At 41.2% G+C, this 25,970-nt stretch overlaps 5 protein-coding genes across 5 annotated transcripts; 2 read left to right on the top strand and 3 right to left on the bottom strand.

The window, feature by feature from the left end:
* The first annotated feature begins 1,037 nt into the window (after positions 1 to 1,037).
* On the top strand, positions 1,038 to 2,947 carry LOC125037560. Its single transcript, XM_047630743.1, has 4 exons — positions 1,038 to 1,158; positions 2,129 to 2,360; positions 2,525 to 2,699; positions 2,819 to 2,947. The coding sequence occupies exons 2-3, from the start codon at positions 2,132 to 2,134 to the stop codon at positions 2,695 to 2,697; spliced, it is 402 nt and encodes a 133-aa protein (XP_047486699.1). The 5' UTR covers positions 1,038 to 1,158; positions 2,129 to 2,131; the 3' UTR covers positions 2,698 to 2,699; positions 2,819 to 2,947.
* Positions 2,948 to 6,239: 3,292 nt separating this feature from the next.
* LOC125037628 lies at positions 6,240 to 8,240 on the top strand. The gene is made up of 4 exons (XM_047630831.1): positions 6,240 to 6,333; positions 7,340 to 7,571; positions 7,819 to 7,993; positions 8,111 to 8,240. The coding sequence occupies exons 2-3, from the start codon at positions 7,343 to 7,345 to the stop codon at positions 7,989 to 7,991; spliced, it is 402 nt and encodes a 133-aa protein (XP_047486787.1). The 5' UTR covers positions 6,240 to 6,333; positions 7,340 to 7,342; the 3' UTR covers positions 7,992 to 7,993; positions 8,111 to 8,240.
* A 4,354-nt stretch (positions 8,241 to 12,594) lies between these two features.
* Positions 12,595 to 13,953, bottom strand: LOC125037262. Its single transcript, XM_047630318.1, has 4 exons — positions 13,926 to 13,953; positions 13,342 to 13,573; positions 12,842 to 13,016; positions 12,595 to 12,724 (listed from the first exon to the last, which is right to left on the bottom strand). The coding sequence occupies exons 2-3, from the start codon at positions 13,568 to 13,570 to the stop codon at positions 12,844 to 12,846; spliced, it is 402 nt and encodes a 133-aa protein (XP_047486274.1). The 5' UTR covers positions 13,571 to 13,573; positions 13,926 to 13,953; the 3' UTR covers positions 12,595 to 12,724; positions 12,842 to 12,843.
* A 2,492-nt stretch (positions 13,954 to 16,445) lies between these two features.
* Positions 16,446 to 18,271, bottom strand: LOC125037278. Its single transcript, XM_047630341.1, has 4 exons — positions 18,252 to 18,271; positions 17,260 to 17,491; positions 16,693 to 16,867; positions 16,446 to 16,575 (listed from the first exon to the last, which is right to left on the bottom strand). The coding sequence occupies exons 2-3, from the start codon at positions 17,486 to 17,488 to the stop codon at positions 16,695 to 16,697; spliced, it is 402 nt and encodes a 133-aa protein (XP_047486297.1). The 5' UTR covers positions 17,489 to 17,491; positions 18,252 to 18,271; the 3' UTR covers positions 16,446 to 16,575; positions 16,693 to 16,694.
* A 2,232-nt stretch (positions 18,272 to 20,503) lies between these two features.
* On the bottom strand, positions 20,504 to 22,405 carry LOC125037625. Its single transcript, XM_047630829.1, has 4 exons — positions 22,379 to 22,405; positions 21,363 to 21,594; positions 20,750 to 20,924; positions 20,504 to 20,633 (listed from the first exon to the last, which is right to left on the bottom strand). The coding sequence occupies exons 2-3, from the start codon at positions 21,589 to 21,591 to the stop codon at positions 20,752 to 20,754; spliced, it is 402 nt and encodes a 133-aa protein (XP_047486785.1). The 5' UTR covers positions 21,592 to 21,594; positions 22,379 to 22,405; the 3' UTR covers positions 20,504 to 20,633; positions 20,750 to 20,751.
* Positions 22,406 to 25,970: the final 3,565 nt, after the last annotated feature.

Here is a 25,970-nt window from a genome sequence, read left to right as displayed (position 1 = left end):
TACCAGTAATGTTATCTTAATGACGGCTAAACCATTATTATTTGTTATATGGTGAAAAATATCAATATATGGGTTCAACTAAACTTAAGAACAGGTGATAAAATATTTTGAAGAAAAAAAAAATGACTAACTATAGAACCTTTCACGTGTTGTTGGTGCATATAAGCCTGTATCTTTTAACAGGAGTCAGCTTAACAGGGAAAAAACCATGACTGAACTGCCAACACCACCACTGACACCGGATGAGTGCGCTATGGCAGTCAGCGAAGACTCTCTGCCAACATTCAGGCTGACAAGGCTCCCCTGCCGCAATTCACTCTGTCAACATCCTGCCAACCCTTCCCCGGCAGTCACCGATATCTAATGAATCCCCAAGCACCCCTGCCAACATTCACGCCTAACTATTCCCCTGCCAACAGTACAGCCACAGAAACCTCTCCCTGGCAAACCCCCGAGTTTCACTGCCAACCAATTGCCAACAATACAGCTTTCGATTATATCCGCAACACCACCCACACTGCCATCCAACTGTCAACTACTTCCCTGCCAACAGTACCGTGCGCTGCGTCCTAGACAATCGAGGCAAATGCACGTTGGGAATCGCCAGAGTCAACTTTATACGAGTGATACAGTTTCTGTGTGTGTGTGTGTGTGTGTATGTGCGTGTGTGTGTGTGTGTGTGTGTGTGTGTGTGTGTGTGTATGTGCGTGTGTGTGTGTGTGTGTGTGTGTGTGTGTGTGTGTGTGTGTGTGTTTCTATGTATGTTTTTTCCTTCTCCCCGTCCTTCCGATTTTCGCCCAGTCACCCTTTCGGAGGCATCACCTAACCATTAAGAACAGAGCAAGAACACGCCTAAAAAAATAGAATATGAAAAAAATGAAGAAAAAAATGATAATGATAATAATACTGATACAAACGCAACCGGATTCTGAGGAAACAGGCGACGGTGGAGGGTGGTGGGTGGGGGAAGGGGAGGGGGGAAGGGGAAGGGGAAGGGGTGGGGTCAGGTGGAGAGAAGCCAAAGGGGGACGAAGGAAGGCGTCTCGGGCTAGAGGCGTTGGAATGGGCATGGGTATATAAGGAAGCCCATGGATGCGATGAGGACATTCCAGCGACACACATCAGCTCTGACACACTTCTCCCCAGCTTCGAGAAAGGGTATGCTTCTGTGTATTTTTGTGTTTGCAAAGAGACATATCTACATTTTTGTCTGTTGACCTACCTAATATAACTGTCTATGTCTGTCTGCCTACCTATTTCATATATTTGTATGTCTCTCTATATGCATAAATACGCTTTTCTATCAGTGTGACTTACCATAAGGATTACTTGCATTGTTATAAGACCTATTTCAATCCTACTGTATTAAACTAATGTTTAGTATATCAGTGAAAACATTTTATAATCTTAATTTTAGTTCTCATATCCTACCCCTTCCATCTTTTATGAAAACACAATTCTAGTGAAAATTCCTCGCTGGTATGAATTTTCTTACGAGGACTTTCTTTGGCACTGCCGCTCATTTTGTTTCCGTAGACTTATTGGCACTACCGGGGATTCTGTTTTCGTAACTTTACTAGGACTAGAAGTGCTTTTATTTACGTCATTGACACTGCAAAATACATACGGGTGTATATGTATATATATGTACACACGCACGCACGCACATAGAGTGTGTGTAACAGTATGTATATAATTCATCTGAATATGTGTACCTGACTGTATATGTGTATGCCTGTGTGCGACTGTGTTTATGTATCTGTGTGTGCGTGTGTATATCGTTATGCTTGTGTGCGCGAATGCTATACCGCATCTACGAGAGCGAGAGAATACCACATACGTGTGTATATGTTCAAACATGCGAAGAATTCATGCTGGGCGAAGTGTAGGTAGAGCAACGAAGGGAAGAACAAGAAAACACGAACATACCAAAGGCCCTTTGCATTGTTTCTGAAAACCCTGGAGAATCCATATTACAAAGAGGTCTCGGCATAATCGTTTTTCTCTTTTTACACCCTTTTGTGTCCGATCAGTGCGAATGTATGTGATATTCCACGCTCATCTGTCAATCGAACCAGTTTTCTTCGTAAGAGAGAATCTTAACCAACTCCCATTTTCTTTCCCGCAGAAGATGCATTCGTCCGCCTTCGCCTTCGTGTTGGTAACCCTGCTGTCGGTTTCCCTGGGTTCTGCCCAAGAATCTGAACATACCAAGAAGTTGCTCGAAGCGCGCAAAACCCTCGAGGAGTTCACCGTGCCCGCTTTGAAGGATAACTTGAAAAGCCGCTCCAATGTGGAGTTCTACGTCAAGTGCGTGGTTGGCACAGGCCCATGCAACAAGATTGGCATCGCTCTCAGTAGTAAGTTCTGCTGTTCAACTGTTTTATAGTTCAGGGGATTTGGAGAATTGGGGGAGAGAGTAAGACTGAGAGTAAGAATGAGGGTGAGTGTACATACAAAGAAAAAATACACCGACAGCCCCCAAGCAAAATATTTAACTACCCCTCCCCTTCCTCCCCCACAGACCTCCTCGCCCCCGGACCCCAGGGAAGCCAGTTCTGCGGCGGGTGTACTGACACCGAGAAGGTGCGAGTGAAGGTCGTGCTGGAAGCTCTGGAAACCGACTACCAGGACCTGGCGTGCGAGCTTCACAACTTCAGCAAGATTCCGCTGTTCTCTAAGAATCCCTGCGCTTGAAGGTGTGTCAGTCGTACGTCTTTTAGTATCATGGTCGTTGTTATTTTTGTTATTGTTTTTGCGTTATTGTTATTATCGCCTCTTATCTTTATTCATTGTTGTTCCCCAAATTAAATTCCAGCACGAGGTCGTAAGGCATCATCACACGAAGGCAAGAGGAACCACGAATTAATTACGATTCAATTCAAGGATGACGACGTGTCTTCGTGTGCTTGTACAGCTTATGCAGTAAATGTAAATCCCGAACGAATTGGCTTGTTTTCTATACCTTAAGAGGCTGGAGGCTAGTAGAACCCCCTAAAAAAAAAGAAGAAGAAAGGGTTAGAAATCACAGGCAAATAGAAACCACTCTCCCCTCCCCTCACTCCCCCTCAAAGAAAAAGAGAATGAGAGTTGGGAACCACTTTCCATCGACAACACTGGAGTCAAGTAGAAACCGTTCCCTACCAAAAAATGAAAAAAATAAAAAATAAATAAAAATGGTGAGCGGAGAAAGGATATCAAAGGGAATGAAGGAAGCAGAAACCGTTCTCTATCACCACCAAAAAAAAAAGAAATACAATTAGTGAGAATTAGAAACCACATTCCTCATGCAATAGGGAAACATGGACATTGGAGACAAGTAGAAACCGCTCCTCCCCCAAAAAGGGAAGAAATGACACTAGAGAGAATTAGAAACCACATTCCCTTCTCAAGGAAAAAGTGGCACAAGCTAGAAATAAAAACCACTCCGCCTTAAAGAGGGAAAAGGAGACACTAGAAACCGCTCCCCTTAAAAAAAAGTACAAACGAATTTCACAATGGTTAAAAACTCTTACTTTATCGATCTGTCTGCCGTCTTTCTCTCCCCTCTCTCTCTCTCTCTCTTTCTCTCGCCCTCTCTTTCTTTCTTTAATTCATTATGATAAGAAATTCAAAAGGAAGTTCTTCCACAATATCTAATTTAAGAACTTCATGAGATAAGATACTTATTAGCCAAACATTTGAACAGAGTTCTGGATATTGAATAATTTATTTCAACAAGATTAACAAACTCTTTCCACAAAGCAATGTATCTGTATAGTCAGAAAAAAAAAAAAGTATTGCTACCCTTTGCACAAACTAATAAGAAAAATCGACGAATTCAGTCCTGCGAATGAAGGTTTGGGATGTAGGAACATAATACATATGCTGAAGTCAATAAAAATAGTGGAACAACGGAAAAGTAAAGAACAGAGCAATTAAAAACCAAGAGATGGCGCTGAGAGTTTATATTTCCCGCAGTTTTCCGAGCTAAGGAAGAGATGGATATATACTTTAGCCTCATGAGTAGTGTTGTAGAAAGTCTATCTAATAATCCATTTCTATAAATGTCTACACATTTTTAAGCCCTATTTTGGATACGAGCAAAAATAAGAGCTGTGTCAAAGGGCTAAATCCCAGTCTCCATTCCATTGATTCCATGCTTATTCTTCCTGAGAAATGAGAGGCAGGTCGAATTTAGATTTCAGTAACATTTTCTATGTATAGAAAAAAAGTTTTTTTTTCTGTCTCAGAATCATGTTTTTATATATGGAAAAGTCAAAATTTGGTATTCAGCATTTCGCTTTTTTTTTTTATTTATCAGATGTGACTGTATGACAAGTGAGTGGTCATGCCTTCCAGTGTGATTTTCCATGTTTATTTCAGTGCAATATTCTGAGACGTATAATGAAGTTCAACTGTTAACAATATATATATTTTTTATATGATATATGTTTGTTCTTTGATATCAGAGTATGTTATTAAAAAGAAAACTAATTCTGGTTTATAATTTCAATAGCCTGCATTCCCTCCCCCTGCCGCTAAAACAGCCTCCAGACCTTGTAATATCGGAGCCAATAGTTCCGTCGCCATCTCCTGCCTTCCATCGCTGTGCATCTGCTCCCAGGCATGTTGGAATGCGAATGCGAGGACTTTCCCTGGACATGTGCCTGTGTAATTGCCCAAATATGTTCGATGGGATATAAATCTGTGAATTAGGGGTGCTGCCGACACCACGCCTTCACCCCATTTGCTGTGTGATTCGGACTTTTATTCTGAACTCGAAGAAAAGTTCTGGTTCGGTTCGTTTTACATTATACCCGTGTATGCTGGTAGCAGTTAAATCATTGAGTTATTAAACGGGTATTGGCTATGATAAAAATGTTTTGTTCATATTCGCCATCTCAGTTATGATGAGAGTAAAAGAATGCAAAACACTTATTTTATTCTTTAGATAATAATTAGAAATGTAAATACATAGACAAAAAAAGAATGGTCACCAAAATGCATGATCATTAGTCTCGGTCCTAGAATATTGTAATAATACAATACAACTACCATACAACTTTTCCCGTCTTGTTGGCACATACAAAGCTTATATCTTTAACAAGAGTTAGTTTAACAAGGATAAAACTATGACTAAACTGCCAACACCATCACCACTTACACAAGCATAGTGCGCGATGGCTGCCACCATTTTAGACTTGGACCCTGCCAACAACACAGCGAAGCCTCATTCTGTCATCATTCCAGCTGGCATGGCTCCCCTTACGAGATTCACACTGTCAACATCCTGCCAACAGTTGCCCTGCCAAACGTGCAGTCACTGACATCTACTTAATGTCAAGATCCCCTGTCGACATTCACATTGTCAAAACAATCTAACTGATCCCCTGCCAACCGTAGTCACAGAAACCTCTGGCAAACGCCCGAGTTTCCCTGCCACCAGCCACACTGCCAACCAGCTGCCAAAAGTATGTTTTTTTTTATGATTTCCGTGCCACTACCCACACTGCCAACCACTTCCCTGCCAACAGTACCGTGCGCTGCGTCATGGACAACCCAGACGTAGGTCATCGCCTGGGTCAAATTCATGCGAGTAATGCAGCTGTCTTCGTGTGTGTGTGTTTGTGTGTGTGTGTGTGTGTGTGTATGTGTGTGTACATGCGTGTGTGTGTGTGTGTGTGTGTGTGTGTGTGTGTGTGTGTGTGTGTGTGTGTGTGTGTGTGTGTGTGTGTGTGTGTGTGTGTGTGTGTGTGTGTGTGTAGAGAATTCATGTCGAATAAACTGCAAATAGAACAACGAAGGAAGGGACAAGGACATACTAATATGCTGAAGGCCTTTTCGCTGTATTGCTTCTTCGGAGTCCTGGAGAAGCAAAACAGCGAGAATTCCTTCGGGATATTCGTGTTTTCTTGTTCTTCCTTTGGCTGTTCTCTTTGCAGTATTTATGTGCGTGTGTTCGTATTTTTGTGTGTATGTATTCGTGTGTAGAGCAGTACATGCGTATGTACTTTCGTGTGTGTATCTGTATGCCTGTGTGTGTTCCTATGTACGTGAATTCTCCTCCTTCTCACCAGTCACTCCCACGTACAAGAACAGGACAAGAACACGCTTAAAAAGGAATATAAAAAAAAAGCACCCGGAATTCAGGGAAACAGACGGAGGGTGGGGAAGGGGGGTGGGATAAGGGGGAAGCATGTGGGTAGATGCTAAGGGGGAGGGGAGGGGAAGGTGCTCGGGCCAGAGGCGCTGGAAAGGGCATTGGTATATAAGGATGTCCATGGAGGCGATGGGGATATTCCAGCGACACACTCCAGCATTAGCACATTTCTCCCCAGCTTCGAGAAAAAGGTACGCTTTTGTGTGTATACGTGTGTGTTTGTAAAATATATTTGTTTATCTAATATATCTGTTTATCTATTGATCTGTCTACCTCCCCTTATGTCTGCCTATCTGTGTTTCTTATATTTGTATGACTCTCTATATGCATATACTCTTGTGTCTGAGTGTGAGCTACCAAAAGGATTTCCTTACCACCTCGAGATAAGACCATTCTCAGTACTATTATAAACTTGTGTTTAGCAATATCAAACTTTTTTTTATAAACTTAACTTGGCTTATCTTATTTATATCTTATTTTTTTATCACCTTAATTTTTCTTCTTATCTTACCTATAAAATCCCAATTCTTGTGAAAATTCCTTGCTGCTATGACAAACTTCCTTACGGGGAATTTCACTGGCTTTTCTTTCCGTAACTTTGCTAGCACTAGAATTTATTTTATTATCGTAAATTGATTGATTCTACAAATTACATACAGACAAACATACATGCGTGTATATATTCATACACACGGACTCACACCCACGCACACACATACACACTAAAAGTGTTTCTATTTTCGTAAATTCAATGGCACTCAAAGTACATATATGCATACGTATACACACACATTCACACTGTCCCCGTAACGGTGTGTATATAAGTTATCTGAATATGTGCACCTGACTATGTATGTGTATACCTGTGTGCGACTGTTTATGTATATGTGTGCCTGTTTATATATATCAATATGTTTGTGTGAATGCATGCCATAAACACATCTACGAGAGCGAGAGAATACTTCTGCGTGTGTATGTTTTCAAGATGCGAAGGATTCATGCTGGACAAAACCCTGCAAAATCCAAATAACGAAAAGACCTCTGTATAATCGATTTTGTTTACACTTTCTACACCCTTTTCGTGTCCGGTCTGTGCGAGTGTGTGTCATCTTACATGTTTGTCTGCAACCTAACCCATTTTCTTTGAGTCCTACCTGTAAAGGAGAATTATAACCAAATCCCATTTTCTTCCTGTAGAAAATGAATCCGTCCGCCTTCGCCTTCGTGTTGGTAACCCTGCTGTCGGTTTCCCTGGGTTCTGCCCAAGAATCTGAACATACCAAGAAGTTGCTGGAAGCGCGCAAAACCCTCGAGGAGTTCACCGTGCCCGCTTTGAAGGATAACTTGAAAAGCCGCTCCAATGTGGAGTTCTACGTCAAGTGCGTGGTTGGCACAGGCCCATGCAACAAGATTGGCATCGCTCTCAGTAGTAAGTTCTGCTGTTCAACTGTTTTTCAGTTCAGGGGATTTGGAGAATTGGGAGAGAGAGAGAGAGAGTATGTATATATGTATATATACATGTATATATATGCATATATATGTAAATATATACATATATTTATATATATTTATATACATAGAGAAAGAAAGCGACAGTGACAAAGAAAAAATACACCGACAGACCCCCCATCCCCAAGCAAAATACTTAACTACCCACCCCCTTCCTTCCCCCACAGACCTCCTCGCCCCCGGACCCCAGGGAAGCCAGTTCTGCGGTGGGTGTACTGACACCGAGAAGGTGCGAGTGAAGGTCGTGCTGGAAGCTCTGGAAACCGACTACCAGGACCTGGCGTGCGAGCTTCACAACTTCAGCAAGATTCCTCTGTTCTCTAAGAATCCCTGCGCTTGAAGGGTGTGTCAGTCGTACGTCTATTGGTATCATGGTCATTGTTATTTTGGTTATTGTTATTGTGTTATTGTTATTTGTTTGTTATTTGTATTAATTATTTTTCCCGAATTAAATTCCAGCACGAGGTCGTAAGGCATCATCACACGAAGGCAAGAGGAACCACGAATTAATTACGATTCAATTCAAGGATGACGACGTGTCTTCGTGTGCTTGTACAGCTTATGCATTAAATGATTATCTCGGACGGGATGGCTTGTTTTCTATACCCTGAGAGACTGGAGGCTAATAGAAACATGTCTCCCCCTCTCCCCCAAAGAACGTGAAAAGTCAGAAACCGCTCCCCCCCCCCCCCCTCCCTACACACACAAAATAGTGAAGACCAATAGTGGAGGCAAGTACCAAAAATGATCATGATAATGAAGAAAATAAATAGAAATAAAAAAGGAGAAAGGATATTAGAGAGAGGGAGGAAAGTAGGGAAAACATGGACACTGGAGACGAGTAGAAACCGTTCCCCAAAAAGAGGGGAGGGAAGGAAAAAGAGACTTGCTATAACTAGAAACCACTCTCCGCCTAAATGAGGGAAAGATGAATACTAGAGACCACTAGAAACCGCTCCCACCCCATAAAGTTGTACAAATGACTTTTACAATGGTAAAATCTATTGCTGTCTCGAACTGTCTGCTTTCTCTCTCCCTCTTCTTTCTCTCGCTCTCTCCTCTTTTTAAGTTATTATAAGAAATTCGAAGATAAGTTTTTATATAATATATATTCTAAGAACTTCGTGAGATAAAATACATATTACCTAAACGTTGGATCACAATTTTGGCTGTTGAATCATTTAATGAGATTAACGACCTGTTGTGAAGAGCCTGCGGCAGCTCTGGTGGCGGTTTGTGACGGGCGGTTGGGCTCGGTGTTCATGAAGATGATGCATTCGCTTCATGGTCGCCTTGAAGAACACAGTGAGGCCGGCGACGTCTCTGCAGAGCTGGAGGCTGACGAGGCGTCCTTCATTTCGTCCGTTGATGGCTTTCTCCGCTCTCCTCTGGATGGCTTCGTGTGACCTGAGATTTCTTGTCAAAAGTAACCCCTAAGACGTGTAAAGAATCATTTCTTGTTATTTTTTCTCTGTTAAGGTACAGCTTAGGGATGTAACTAGAAGATCGAGTAAACGTGCACCCTTGTGTTATATTTGGTGCTGGTAACTGATGAAACCAAGTGCTCGTTTCGATGTAATTGCTGGGGGATGCAGTGGTATATCATCTGCATATGCAATTGTCTCAGGTACTGCGTCTAAGAGGTCATTTACATATATATTTCAAAGAGTTGTTCCAAGAATACTTGAGGAACACCTGCACGGAGGGTATATTTCGTAGATCCTTGGTCATGCATAGCAACCAGCTCCGGCTTGTTAGATGGCTCTTTAGAAATTTTAGGAGAGCACATTCAATGCCGAAGGATTTCAGCTTGGCCAGCAGACCTTTGTGCCACGCAGAGTCCTGAGGAAGGTCACATGCGTCATGCACTTTGTGAACAGGTAAGTCAAAGGGCACGAAAGCTCTTCAGCTCTCCAGTTTTTTTTTATGTTTCCGGGACTTTTAATACAATTTCCACTGTTTATGTCCTTTGGGCAAAGATAAGCACTGCTTTGTCAGATTTGATAACATTCATTTTGCTGGCAAAGTGAATTGCTAACAGCTCTGCTTGATTCAGAGGTATCAAGTCGTCCCTGGAGAGTCCTTGCTGTGCCTTTGTGACATTCTACCATCGGCTGGGAAAAAGCTTTCCTTGGCGTTTGTTTGAGGTTTTGCTGTGTCGTTCCGTTGTCACATGGTCTTCGGGAATGGCAGATTTTTTCGGCATTTAAGGAGAGAGTTGTCGTAATGGCAACGTGGTCGGATGTGAGCACAGGGTCGAATGAAGAACCGCTGGAATGCACCTCTAGTAGCCTATCGAAAGCCCCCTGAAGAATTGTACCAGGTCGCCTGCAGCTATTAAATTGCAACAGTTGTATGTGATAAGGAGCTGATCTATGGTGTTTCAGTAATCGACAGGTTTTTTTTCCCTGTCAGCGAGGTCTGTACCTTGATATAGACAATATGCTTTTGCAAAAAAAAAAATGAAGAAAAAGCGGTCATGGATCTCCGGAGTTAACTGCAGTGAGATGCAGAGGCACACAGCAACTCCCCCAAAATTCCCCGCTGAACGGTCTCGTCGGACCATGGGCTGGATGTATCCTTTAACCTTGGCGTAGTTAAGTAGGACACCGCCATCAAGAAATGTCTCAGCTGCAGTGACGAAAGGGCTGCATCCCACTCTTCGTCAGTTTTCGAAGAGAAGGCACAACAGCTATTGACCTCGTCCCAACCGGTCAGAACTAGTTTTGAAGCGAGGGTCAACCATATCAAGAACTAGCAGGGCATACTTTTTTATTGGAGAGGATTTTGATCACTGCGAAACTCTTTTGGGAGCTGTGCTTGCTCTCTGCGTGTTCTCGCTCCTTTCTTTTTCTCCTCTCTCTCTCTCTCTCTCTCTCTCCTTGTTTTTTATCCTCACTCTCTGCGGTTGCCCTCTCCTTTCTTTTTCTCCTCTCTCTCTCTCTCTCTCTCTCTCTCTCCTTGTTTTTTCTCCTCACTCTCTGCGGTTGCCCTCTCCTTTCTTTTTCTCCTCTCTCTCTCTCTCTCTCTCTCTCTCTCCTTGTTTTTTATCCTCACTCTCTGCGGTTTCTCGCTCCTTTCTTTTTCTCCTCTCTCTCTCTCTCTCTCTCTCTCTCTCTCTCTCTCTCTCTCTCTCTCTCTCTCTCTCTCTCTCTCTCTCTCTCTCTCTCTCTCCTCTATCTTTTTGTATCTCTCTTTACCTTCCTCTCTCTTTCTCTCTCTTTATATATGTATATATATATATATATATGTGTGTGTGTGTGTGTGTGTGTGTGTGAGTATACATATTTATTATATTTATTTACACGCACACACACGCGCATATGTGTGTGAGTATATATATATATATATATATATATATATTATATCTTCGTCATAAATACATAATATATAATCGAAGATGTAGTCGAAACCGGCAAAATACATCTCTTGTATTGTGAAGATATTCATTCTCATTCATACCCTTTTTATAGATATCTATATATAGATATACAGATATATAGATATACAGGGACGAGAGCTAGAAGGGCCAACCACAGACCTGGAATTTTTTTGTTTCTATAAGTGATATAAAGGGCAATGTCATCGGCGCATTAGGGACGCCACTCGAGCATTGCTTCGAAATCAAATTCACTGAATGTCACTTGTCCAAATGGTTGTATTTTGATTTGCTACTTTTACTAGCCTATATTTTCTTTGAAGTCACAATGCCATTTTCAGTATACAGGTAATAAATTTTACAGTTACAGAAAAGAAAAAAAAATGATGTGAATGTACTCCAGAAATATTGTCAAAGGAATTGTTTCTATTTATAATTGTAAGCCATGAAATGATAGAAAAAAAAAATAGTCGAATTAGGAGCAAATCTTTAACACCAACAGCAGTAAATCTCTCAATTAAACTATCCTCTTTCTCTTTCATTCTATGTATAAATATAAATATATATATATACACTCACATTTTTTATACACATACACAAGAAGACTGTCGGTGCTTCGATGGGTGAAAGAACTCGTCGGTCAAGATGCACTCCTGATGTTATGATGCAAAATGAAGTACATCTCGTCAGCCTCCAGCTCTGCAGAGACGTCGCCGGCCTCACTGTGTTCTTCAAGGCGACCATGAAGCTTCATCAACTCCGAGCCCAACCGCCCGTCACAAACCGCCACCAGAGCTGCCGCAGCCTCTTCACAACAGGTCCAGATCAGCAGAGCCTCGACATCCCAGTTTATGTACAGATACGGTACTTTGTGGAACGAGTTTGTTAATCTTGTTGAAATTAAGGATTCAACATCCAAAATTCTTAAAACAGATTTTGTGTATAAACTTTTCTTTGAACTTAATCGTAATAAATTAAAGAGATATAGGGGGGGGGGGGTGTAGACAGATCGACAGTAAGAAATTTTTTACCATTGTAAAAGTCATTTGTACTTTTTAGAGGGAGGGAACAGTTTCTGGTGGTCTCTAGTGTTCGTGTGTTTTCTTGTTCTTCCCTTCGTTGCTCTATTTACACTGTCACTTGCTTGAAAACACAAACGTAGAGGTATGCTCTACTTCACAAAAACATGCTGATATGTATACACGCGCACAGAGATACATAAACACAATCGCACTTTTAGTCTGAGATCGGTTTCTAGTTCTAGTCAGTCTCTCTTTCCTTGAGAGGGAGAGAGTGGTTTCTAATTATTTATATTTCTCCCTCCGTCAAACATCCTTTCTTCGCTCGCCTTTTTTTTTTTCTATGATATTTTTTGGTATGGAACGGTTTCTCCTTGCCTCAAGTGTTGGTCGAGGGAAAATGGTTTCGCTCTCCCTACTTTTTTGTGGGGGTGGAGGGGAGAGCGGTTTCTATTTGATTCCAAGTAGTGTCTAACTAATCACCATTTTAGGTGGAGAGTGGTTTCTCCTAGCCTCTAGTATCTCAGGGTATAGAAAACAAGACATCCCGTCCGAGATAATCATTTAATACATAAGCTGTACAAGCACACGAAGACACGTCGTCATCCTTGAATTGAATCGTAATTAATTCGTGGTTCCTCTTGCCTTCATGTGATGATGCCTTGCGATCTCGTGCTGGAATTTAATTCGGGGAAAACCAATTAATAAAGATAAGAGGCGAAAATAACAGTAACTCAATAACAATAACAAGAAAATATTAATATGATACTAAAAGACGTACGACTGACACACCTTCAAGCGCAGGGATTCTTAGAGAACAGCGGAATCTTGCTGAAGTTGTGAAGCTCGCACGCCAGGTCCTGGTAGTCGGTTTCCAGGGCGTCGAGCACGACCTTCACTCGCACCTTCTCGGTGTCAGTACACCCGCCGCAGAACTGGCTTCCCTGGGGTCCGGGGGCGAGGAGGTCTGTGGGGGAAGGAGGGGATTTAAATTTTTGGCTTAGAAGGGGCTATCGATGTGTTTTGTTTCTTTATCTGTTTGTCACTCTTTCTCTCTGTTTCTCTCTCGTCTCCCTTTTCCTATATATATGAATATATGTATATATTCACATATATATATATATATATATGCATATATATACATATATGTATGTATATATACATATACACATATGTATATATACATATGTATATATGTATATATACATATGTATATGTATATATACATAGTATATATATATATACATGTAACCTTTCTAACCCTCATCCTCTCTCCCAAAAGCAGAACTTACTACTGAGAGCGATGCCAATCTTGTTGCATGGGCCTGTGCCAACCACGCACTTGACGTAGAACTCCACATTGGAGCGGCTTTTCAAGTTATCCTTCAAAGCGGGCACGGTGAACTCCTCGAGGGTTTTGCGCGCTTCCAGCAACTTCTGGGTATGTTCAGATTCTTGGGCAGAACCCAGGGAAACCGACAGCAGGGTTACCAACACGAAGGCGAAGGCGGACGAATGCATCTTCTGCGGGAAGAAAATGGGAGTTGGTTATGATTCTCCTTTACAGGTAGGACTCAAAGAAAACGGGTTAGGTTGACAGATGGGCGTGGAAGATCACACACATTCTTACAAATCGGGCACAAGAAGGGGTAGAAAGGAAAAATAAATTGCTTATATATATACATTTTGGTAACTCACACACATATGTAAAAGCGTATAGAGAGATAGACATACAGATGTAAGAGACCGATACATTTAGTTAAGCAGACGGGCATAAAGGGAGGGAGACAGATAAACAGATATATTACGTAGGTAAATAGACAAAACTATATCTGTCTCTCTACAAATACTCACACACATATACACACAAGCATACCTTTTCTTGAAGACAAGAGAAGTGTGCTAATGCTGCTGTGTGTCACTGGAATATCCACATCGCCCCCATGGGCATCCTTATATACCAATGCCCTTTCCAACGCTTCTGGTCCGAGCGCCATCCCCCCCCCACCCCTGAGCCTCTACCCACATGCCCTTCCCCCTCCCCTCCGTCATCGCCTGTTTCCCAAAGATCCAGCTGCGTTTTTTCATATTTATTTTTTGGGCGTGTTCTTGTCCTGTACTTGTACGTGAGGGTGAATGGTGAGGGTCGGAAGGGCGGGGAGAACAATAAGGAGAATAAATGTACATAGAAAGACACATACAAGCATACATATATGCCCCAACGAAAGCACATACGCAGGTACCACTCCACATACACATACGTACATACACAAACACCAATACAAACACACAAACACTCCACCCATATCCACACACACTAAGACAACTGCTTTACTCGCCTAAAGTGCATTTGCTTGGGGTGTCCAGGACGCAGCGCACGAACCTGTTGGCAGGAAAGTGGTTGACAGTTGGTTGTCAGCATGACTGGTGGTGTGGAAATAATCGATAACTTTACTGCTGGCGGTTGGTTGGCAATGTGGCTGGCGTCAAGAAAATTCGGGTATTTGCCAAGAAGATTGTTTTGGCAATGTGAATGTTGCAGGGGAGCTTGGGCATGAAGTAGAAATCGCTGACAGTGCGTTTGGCAGGGGAACTGTTGGCAGGATGTTGGTACTGTAAATCGCAGCAGGGAAGCCTAGGCAGCCTGACTGTTGACAGAGTGAGGTTTCATTGTGTTGTTGGCAGGGGTCAGTTTACTATAGTGGCAGTCAGCGCACTCTGCTGGTGTCAGTGGTGATGGTAGTTCAGTCGTGGTTTTATCCTTGTTTAGCTAATTAGTATTAAAAGATATAGGGATATATGTGCCAGCAAGACTTGAAAAGACATAGTATTACATAAGCCGCCGACTTGTTATTTGTTCAATAAATTCAATTGTAATTATTAGTCCATCGTCATGCTGCCCGTGAAGCGATATAAAAGGAATAACGGCCATGGATAGATGAGCCGTGCTTACTCTGTATAAAAAAAAAAAAGAAAAAAAATGAAAGCCCTCAAGGAAGATGGGGCTGTCTGTGGGTGAGTGGCGCAGGTACTTCCATGCTGATTATGACTTTGAAATGACACTCAGCTGCTCCGTTTCCCCGTTGATTAATTCAATTTTCGAGACAGGTCACCCTTCTCTCGTGTAGGTCCGTCGCCATGTCACAGTAGGATCCAAGGGGTACACTTACACACGCTCGTCTGTCTTAACACATTTATTCAGTGGAATCGAGCCCCTTATAGAGCAATGGTTTTGCCATGAATTTTGTAAAGGTAGTTTTAAGATTAACCGTTTAACTGTGCAGTGTAACAACTTAACAAAAATGGATATAATACAAAACTGAATTACAAAAATGGAAAAAATAAATAAAACAAAGCAATAAAACGTAACGGAAAATACATATATTTACGGTAAAAGTGAAGATTTAGTCAACACATTAAAATCAATAAAAATTGACAGAAAACGCATGAATTATGAAAATATATATATATTCAAAACACCGGCGTACAAAGGAAAAACTTTTTATTTCCCATAAAAGATAAAAAGGTCACTAGGAAGCAAACTAAAAAAAAAAAAAAAAAAAAAAACTAGTATAAAATGCGTATATTCGTTAAACATGCTCAGGTTTCTAAAATGGCCGACTGTAAAGTGTAAACAAAAACATATACAAAGCTTTGTGGAACATGTTTATAAATCTTTTTGAAATAGATAATTTAACAGTCAAAATTCTCTTCAAAGATTTAGCTTATATGTATCTTATTGCATGAAATCTTAAAATATTGTGTAAAAACTCTTTGAAGTTCTTGTCATAAAGAGAGAAGGAGAGAGCGAGAGAAAGAAAACGAGAGAGAGAGGAGGGAGAAAGCAGACAGCTCGAGTCAGTAGGAGAGATGTTTTACTTTTGTACGAGGCGAGAGAGCGGTTTCAAGTGGTCTCTAATGTCTTCCCTTACCCCTTTTGGGAGAAACAGGTTTTCTATTGCTGGAGGGAATGTGGTTTCTCCCCTTAACCTTTTTTTGTGGGGAACGGTTTCTACTTGCCTCCAGTGTTGGAGAAGGTTTCTAACTCCCTCTAATATATTTCCTTCCCTCACCCTTTCTTTTTTGTGGGGGTGGGGGGAGGCGGTTTCTATCTCTAGTATTTGGGGGAACGCAAGGGGTTTCTAATTCCCTTAAATATCATTTTTCCTCACACATTTTAAAATCTATTTTTCTTTGTTTCATTATGATCATTACTGGTAGGGAGCAGTTTCTACCTGCCTCTAGTGTTGGTCGAAAGAAAATGATTTCTGACTCACTTTTTTAGGGGGAGAGGAGAAAGCGGTTTCTATGTGCCTCCAAGTAGTTTCTAACTTTCAATTTTTAGGGAGGTGGTTTCTACTAGACTCTAGTCTCTCAGGGTATAGAAAACAAGCCATCCCGTTCGAGATAATCATTTAATGCATAAGCTGTACAAGCACATGAAGATACGTCGTCATCCTTGAATTGAATCGTAATTAATTCGTGGTTACTCTTGCCTTCGTGTGATGATGCCTTGCGATCTCGTGCTGGAATTTAATTCGGGGAAAAACAATTAATAAAGATAAGAGGCGAAAATAACAGTAACTCAATAACAATAACAAGAAAATATTAATATGATACTAAAAGACGTACGACTGACACACCTTCAAGCGCAGGGATTCTTAGAGAACAGCGGAATCTTGCTGAAGTTGTGAAGCTCGCACGCCAGGTCCTGGTAGTCGGTTTCCAGAGCGTCGAGCACGACCTTCACTCGCACCTTCTCGGTGTCAGTACACCCGCCGCAGAACTGGCTTCCCTGGGGTCCGGGGGCGAGGAGGTCTGTGGGGGAAGGAGGGGGGGATTTAAGTTTTTGGCTTGGGAGGGGCTATCGATGTGTTTTGTTTCTTTATCTGTTTGTCACTATTTCTCTTTGTTTCTCTCTCGTCTCTCTTTTTCTATATATATTCATATATGTATATATTCATTATATATGCATCTATATACATATACATGTATGTATATATACATATACACATATGCATGTGTATATATATACATATGTATATATGTATATATACATGCAACCTTTCTAATCCTCATCCTCTCCCCTCTGTCTCTCACACTCATTCTTACTCTCACTCTGACTTTATAACTCTCTTAATTCCCCAAACCCCCAGAACTGAACAACAGTTGAACAGCTCTGAACAACAGATCCCGAAAGCAGAACTTACTACTGAGAGCGATGCCAATCTTGTTGCATGGGCCTGTGCCAACCACGCACTTGACGTAGAACTCCACATTGGAGCGGCTCTTCAAGTTATCCTTCAAAGCGGGCACGGTGAACTCCTCGAGGGTTTTGCGCGCTTCCAGCAACTTCTGGGTATGTTCAGATTCTTGGGCAGAACCCAGGGAAACCGACAGCAGGGTTACCAACACGAAGGCGAAGGCGGACGGATGCATCTTCTGCGGGAAGAAAATGGGAGTTGGTTATGATTCTCTCTTACAAAGAAAACGGGCTCGGTTAACAGATGGGCGTGGAAGATCACACACATTCGCACAAATCGGGCACAAGAAAGAGTAGAAAGAAAAAGAAATGCTTATGCCGAGGTCTCTTCGTTATATGGATTCTCCAGGGTTTTCAGAAAACAATGCAAAGGGCCTTTGGTATGTTCGTGTGTTTTCTTGTTCTGCCTTCGTTGCTCTATTTACACTTTCACGTGCTTGAAAACACAAACGTAGAGGTATGCTCTCCTTCACACAAACATACTGATATGTATACACGCACACACAGATACATAAACACAATCGCACATAGGTATACATACATGCAGTCAGGTACACATAAATTCACATAAATTATATACACTCCGTTACATGCACAGAGTATATGTGCGTGCGAGCATGTTGGTGTATATATACACATATATACGTATGTATGTATGTATCTTGTAGTGCCAATGAATTTACAAATATAATCCTTGCCTTGATATTACTAAACACAAGTTTAATACAATATGACTGAGCTATCCTTTTGGTAGCTCACACACATATGAAAAGGCGTAAAGAGAGACAGACATACAGATGTAAGAGACCGATACATTTAGGTAGGCAGACGGGCATAAAGGGAGGGAGACAGATAAACAGACATATTAGGTAGATATATAGACAAAAATATAGCTGTCTCTCTGCAAATAGTCACACACATATATACACACAAGCATACCTTTTCTTGAAGACAAGAGAAGTGTGCTAATGCTGCTGTGTGTCACTGGAATATCCACATCGCCCCCATGGGCATCCTTATATACCAATGCCCTTTCCAACGCTTCTGGTCCGAGCGCCATCCCCCTCCCCCCCCACCCCTGAGCCTCTACCCACATGCCCTTCCCCCTCCCCTCCGTCATCGCCTGTTTCCTAAAGATCCAGCTGCGTTTTTTCATATTCATTTTTTGAGCGTGTTCTTGTCCTGTTCTTGTACGTGAGGGTGAATGGTGAGGATCGGAAGGGCGGGGAGAACAATAAGAACACATGTACATAGAAAGACACATACAAGCATACACATATATGCCCCAACGAACGCACATACGCAGGTATCGCTCCATATACACATACGTACACACACAAACACGATTACAAACACACAAACACTCCACCCCTATTCACACACAAGCACACACACTAAGACAACTGCATTACTCGCTTAAAGTGCATTTGCTTGGGGTGTCCAGGACGCAGCGCATGTACCTGTTGGCAGGGAAGTGGTTGACAGTTGGTAGGCAGCATGACTGGTGGCGGGGAAATAATCGATAACTGTACTGTTGGCAGTTGGTTGGCAATGTGTCTGGTGTCAAGGAAATTCGGGTATTTGCCAAGGAGATTGTTTTGGCAATGTGAATGTTGCAGGGGAGCTTGGGCATGAAGTAGAAATCGCTGACAGTGCGTTTGGCAGGGGAACTGTTGGCAGGATGTTGGTACTGTAAATCGCAGCAGGGAAGCCTAGGCATCCTGACTGTTGACAGAGTGAGGTTTCATTGTGTTGTTGGCAGGGGTCAGTCTACTATAGTGGCAGTCAGCGCACTCTGCTGGTGTCAGTGGTGATGGTAGTTCAGTCGTGGTTTTATCTTTGTTCAGCTGACTATTGTTAAAAGATATAGGGATATATGTGCCAGCAAGACTTGAAAAGACATAGTATTACATAAGCCGCCGACTTGTTATTTGTTCAATAAATTAAATTGTAATTATTAGTGCCTCGTCATGCTGCCCGTGAAGCGATATAAAAGGAATAACGGCCATGGATAGTGGGGCTGTGCTTACTCTGTATAAAAAGAAAAGAAAAAGAAAAAAATGCAAGCCCTCTAGGAAGATGGGGCTGTCTGTGGGTGAGTGGCGCAGGTACTTCCTTGCTGATTATGACTTTGAAATGACACTCAGCTGCTCAGTTTCCCCGCTGATTAATTCCATTTTCGAGACAGGTCACCCTTCTCTCGTGTAGGTCCGTCGCCATGTCACTGTAGGATCCAAGGGGTACTCTTACACAAGCTTGTCTGTCTTACCACATTCAGTGGAATCGAGCCCCTTATGGAGCAGGGGTTTTGCCATGAGTTTTGTAAAGATATTTTTTAAGATTAACCGTTCAACAGTGCAGTGTAACAACTTATCAAAAATGGATATAATAAAAAAAACTGAATTATAAAAATGGGAAAAAATAAGAATAAAATAAAGCAATAAGACGTGACGAAAAATACAAATATTTACGGTATACTGTAAAAAAAACAAACATATTCAGTGCTTTGTTTATTAATCTTTTTGAAATAGATGATTTAACAGTACAAATTAACTTCAAAGATTTAGCTAATGTGTATCTTATCGCATGAAATCTTATGATAAATATTGTGTAAAAACTCTTTGAATTTCTCGTCATAAATTAAGGAGAGAGCTAGAGGAACAGAGCGAGAGAGAGAGGAAAGGGAAAGCAGACAGATCGAGTCAGTAAGAGAGATTTTTTACATCTGTAAAAGTCATTTGTACTTTTTAAGAGGGGATAGAGCGGTTTCTAGTGTTCTCTAATGTCTTCCCTCACCCCTTTTTGGAGAAATAGCGGTTTCTAGTCGTTTCCCTATTCCTGGAGGGAATGTGGTTTCTCCCCTTACCTTTTTTTTGCGGGGAACGGTTTCTACTTGCCTCCAGTGTTGGAGAAGGTTTCTAACTCTAGTATTTGGGGGAGGAAAAGGGGTTTCTAATTCCCTAAAATATCGTTTTTTTTATTTGTTTATTTTTTTCATTATGATTGTTTTTGGTAGGGAGCAGTTTCTACCTGCCTCTAGTGTTGGTCGAAAGAAAGTGATTTCTAACTCACTTTTTTAAGGGGAGAGGAGAAATCGGTTTCTATGTGCCTCCAAGTAGTTTCTAACTTTCAATTTTTAGGGAGGTGGTTTCTACTAGCCTCTAGTCTCTCAGGGTATAGAAAACAAGCCATCCCGTCCGAGATAATCATTTAATGCATAAGCTGTACAAGCACACGAAGACACGTCGTCATCCTTGAATTGAATCGTAATTAATTCGTGGTTCCTCTTGCCTTCGTGTGATGATGCCTTGCGATCTCGTGCTGGAATTTAATTCGGGAAAAACAATTAATAAAGATAAGAGGCGAAAATAACAGTAACTCAATAACAATAACAAAAACAAATATATATGATACCAATAGACGTACGACTGACACACCTTCAAGCGCAGGGATTCTTAGAGAACAGCGGAATCTTGCTGAAGTTGTGAAGCTCGCACGCCAGGTCCTGGTAGTCGGTTTCCAGGGCGTCGAGCACGACCTTCACTCGCACCTTCTCGGTGTCAGTACACCCGCCGCAGAACTGGCTTCCCTGGGGTCCGGGGGCGAGGAGGTCTGTGGGGGAAGGAGGAGGGGATTTAAATTTTTGGCTTGGGAGGGGCTTTCGATGTGTTTTGTTTTTTTATCTGTTTGTCACTATTTCTCTTTGTTTCTCTCTCGTCTCTCTTTTTTTCTCTCTATAAGAATATATGTGTATATCTACATGTAAATGCATAACTATACATATATATATATATATATATGTATATATACATATATACTTATGTATATATATGTATATATACATATATACTTATGTATATATATGTATATATACATATATACTTATGTATATATATGTATATATACATACAATTTCTCCCTCTTCCTCTCTGTCTTTCACACTCATTCTTACTCTCACTCTGACTTTATATCTCTCTTAATTCTCCAAACCCCCTGAACTGAACAACAGTTGAACAGCTCTGAACATCAGATCCCGAAAGCAGAACTTACTACTGAGGGCGATGCCAACTTTGTTGCATGGGCCTGTGCCAACCACGCACTTGACGTAGAACTCCACATTGGAGCGGCTCTTCAAGTTATCCTTCAAAGCGGGCACGGTGAACTCCTCGAGGGTTTTGCGCGCTTCCAGCAACTTCTGGGTATGTTCAGATTCTTGGGCAGAACCCAGGGAAACCGACAGCAGGGTTACCAACACGAAGGCGAAGGCGGACGGATGCATCTTCTGCGGGAAGAAAATGGGAGTTGGTTATGATTCTCCTTTACAGGTATGACTCAAAGAAAACGGGTTCGGTTGACAGATGGGCGTGGAAGATCACACACATTCACACAGATCGAGTACAAGAAAAGCTTTCAGAAACAATGCAGCGAAAAGGGCCTTTGCTCACATAGTTGTGTTTAGGTAGGCTCTCACACAAACATATTGCAATGTATACACACGCATACAGATACATAAACACAAACACATATATAGACAGGGACACATATTCATATAAATTATATACACACCGTTACAAGGACAGTGTGCATGTGTGTATACGTATGCATATATGTACCTTGAGTGCCAATGAATTTACGAAAATAGAAACACTTCTAGTGCTAGTAAAGTTACGGAAACAATATCATTGACTGTGCCAGTAAGTTCTAGTGCCAGTAATAATTTCTAGTGCCAGTAATGAGTTCTAATGCCAGTAAAATTCCTTGTAAGGAAATTCGTGATAGCAGTAAGGAATTAGTCAGCGGTAAGAGAGAAAAAAAAAAGATATTACTAATATAATTACTGATATTACTAAGCACAAGTTTAATACGATAAAATTGAAGCAGATCTTATTTTGAGGTGGCAAGTGATAATAGTGTAGGTAATCCTTTTGGTAGCTCACACACAGATTTAAAGTGGATATATGCATATAGAGAGCTAGACATACAAATATACGAAAAGGTAGAGGCAGACATAAAGAGAGGTGGATAGATAGAGAAGCACACACACTTAAATATACACACAAGCATACCCTTTCTCAAAGGCGGGGAGAAGTGTGCTAATGCTGGAGTGTCGCTGGAATATCCACATCGCCTCCATGGGCATCCTTATATACCAATGCCCTCTCCGATGTATCTGGTCCGAGCGCCCCCCCCCCCCCCCCTTAGCTTCTACCCACCTGCCCGCACCTCATCCCCCTCCCCCTCCCCCTCCCCCAGCCTCCGCCATCGCCTGTTTCCCCCAAGATCCAGCTGTTTTTTGTTGTTTCTCTATCTCTCTCTCTCTCTTTTTATTCATTTTTAAACGTGCTCTTGTCCTGTTCTTGTACGTGAGAATGACTGGTGAGGATCGGAAGGCCGGGGAGGAGGAGGAGAATGCACGTATATGGAAAGACACTTACAAGCATACATTTATGCACACACGAACGCACATACGCATGCACGGCTCCACACGCACATACATACACACACAAACACGAATGCGGACACAAACACTTCATCCCCTTTTACACGCACACACACACACGCTCGCGCACATACACACACACAACGAAGACAACTGTATCACTTGCATAAAGTTGACCCTGACGATGACCTACGTGCATTTGCTTGGGCTGTCCAGGGCGTAGCGCACGGTACTGTTGGCAGGGAAGTGGTTGGCAGTGTGACTGGTAGCAGTGAAACTCGGGCATTTGCCAGGCAGGATTTTCTGTGAAGACTGTTGGCAGGGAACAGATTGTTTTGACGACGCGAATGTTGGTAGGGGAGCTTGGGCATTAAGTAGATATTGGTGACTGTTCGTTTGGCCGGCGTGTGAATCGCTGCGGGGGAGCCTTGCTAGCCTGACTGTTGGCAGTGAGGTTTCGCTGTGTTGTTGGCAGGGGGCAGCCTAAAATGGTGGCAGTCATATCGCACTATGCTGATGTTGGCAGTTCGGTCATGGTTTTATCCTTTTAAAAGATTTACGCACCAGCAAGACTTGAAAAAAAAATATAGTATTACATTAGTCCGTCAACTTTTTATTTGTTCACTAAATTCAATCACCTCTTTTTAAATAGCCGATGGGTTTAGTTGAACCCATACATTGATTTTTTTCATGGCACATATGGTGAAATAATAACATTACTGATAATACCAACTTTTTCCCTTTCTTTTTCTCTCTCTCTTTCTTTCTTTGTCTTATGTAGTATGACCTCCTTGAAACCAGAGATCCCATGGCAGTTCATCAAGTCGTTTGTAGAACTCTTGGCCTCCACTGACGCTGACGAGGGATACAGGCGCCAAAGGACCGGGTTAACCCCTGGCAATTCGAATTCCCTTGAGTAGTAACACGGGAGGAATTTAAAACATTCCTATGGGTTTCTTCCAGCGTAATGAGCTCTTTCCGATGTTCAGCCTAACCATGGAATAAAATACTAAAATTGACCAATGGAGAAGAAAAATACTAAAAAAAATACAAAATGTAAGAGACTACGCTGAAGGTATGCAAACCAGCTAAAACTGCCGTTTACGAAAAACTAAAGGAAATTATATCCAAATTGGAGAGTCTGGCTGAAGGCTTTACCACTAAAACGAAAACAAACCAGCTGGAGGCTTAAGAAATCCCCAAACCTAAAAATGAAATACGGCAGCATAAAACCCGGGTCTGGTGAAGCTAAGACAAGAAAAATAAAAATAAAAGATAACTCAGACTTCCTACTATAAGAGATTAAAAGTTACAAGTAAAAAAAAAGAAAAAAAAAGAAAAAAAAAAAATTCTAGCCAAGTTCATTATTAAAAACAAGACGTTAAAACTGTTCAATAGAAATGTTCTTAAGATCACGTCCATCTCCTAAGCAAAGAATGTCCGGTGCATCAGTACTTAGGTTATTCCCTTCCGTGATCGCCTCTCGTTGTTTGCTTATAATAAAACGACACTAAAGATTTTTATCACAGATGATTGAACGAAAACACTCGCTGACTGTCTTGACCATCTCTTTATTGTTTGAAAATCTTGTTTACATTGTCTTGGTGACGTCAGAGGCAAACATTTTTCAAAACTATTTCCTTTAAATAAATATTCTTACGACACGCAAGTAAAAATGTATAAAAAGAAAAAGAAAAGCATAAGAATGAAAATTATAGAAAAAAAATGCAATGTCATTAAAATAATAGACGAAATGTATAAGACTCACAATAAAAAAACAAAGTAAAATTGAGACCTTAAAAGTTTATAGAATATCTAAAATACTAAAATTATTAAAAACTAATAAAAACAAGTTCATAAGAATATCTCGTTGTGAAATTATAAGTAAAACAATTTTCAGAAAACCAAATCAAAAGGGGAAAACTGGGGTAAAACAACAAAAGCAAATAAAAAACACAAGGAAATCAAACAAAACAAAACAAGACAAGTGACAGGCAGCGACCAGTCCTCCAGCATCAGCAAAGGGAGATCGGAGAGGACGAGATACAGCATCCAAGACCACCTTACTTTTTTGTTTGTTTGTTTGCTTTTACTTTTATGGTGTATGTCTACCTTTACAATCCACCTTTCTATCTGTCTGTCTCTCTGTGTCTCTGTCTCTCAAACCCCCATTTCATCTCTATCAATCTATCTACATCTATCAATCTATCTACATCTATCTCCAACTACATTATAATTATTATCATCATTAGAACAGATACAGTACTTTTCGGGACGAGTTTGTTAATCTTGTTGAAATAAATAAATGATTCAACATTCAAAATTCAGTTCAATGGTTTAGCTAATATGGTTCTTATCTCACGATGTTCTTAAAATAGATTTTTTGTAAAAGCGAGAGAAAGAGAAAAGGAGGAGAGAGAAAGATGAGAGAGCATGAGAAAGGAAGAAAGAGGAGAGAGATCAAGAGAAAGAGAAAAAGGAGAGAGAGCGAGAGAAAGAGGAAAGAGGAAGAGAAAGAAAAGACAGACAGATCGAGACAGTAAAAGAGAGTTTTTGCCATTATAAATGTCATTTGTCCTTTCCTTTTAGGGGAGGGAGCGGTTTCTAGTGGTCTCTAGTGTCCCCCTTTTCCTCTTTTAGGCGGAAAGTGGTTTCTAGTTCTAGCCAATGTCTCCTTTTCCTTGAGAGGGGAGTGTGGTCTCTAATTTTCTCTAGTGTCATTTCTTCCACCCCCTTTTTGGGGGAAGAGCGGTTTCTACTCGTCTCCAGTGTCCATGTTTTCCTTATTGCAGGAGGGAATGTGGTTTCTAATTCTCACTATCATTCCTCCCCATACCATTCTACTTGCCTCCAATGTTGGGGAAGGTTTCTAACTCCTTCTAATATCTTTTCCCCCTCACTTTTTTATATCTCCAGTGTTGGGGTAGTGGTTTCTAATTCCCTCTAACATTCTCCCCTCACTTTTTTATTGTTTTTATCATAATCATTTTTCGTAGAGAACAGTTTTACTTGCCTCCAGTGTTGGTCAAAGGAAAGTACTTTCTAATCCTCCTGTTTTTTTTTTTTTTTTTCTTTTTTTTTGGGGGGAGGGGGTTCTTTAACTCTCTTCACCTTTACTTGGGGTGGGGAGAGTATATATACATATATATGTGTATATACATATATATGCGTATATGTATATAAACATATAGATATACATTCTCTGCTAATTATGATAT

Source organism: Penaeus chinensis, chromosome 23 (assembly GCF_019202785.1).
Source record: "Penaeus chinensis breed Huanghai No. 1 chromosome 23, ASM1920278v2, whole genome shotgun sequence".
NCBI classification, from domain to species: Eukaryota; Metazoa; Arthropoda; class Malacostraca; order Decapoda; family Penaeidae; genus Penaeus; species Penaeus chinensis.
Note: the sequence above shows the minus strand (reverse complement) of the source record. Positions and strands in the feature narration are given on the sequence as shown.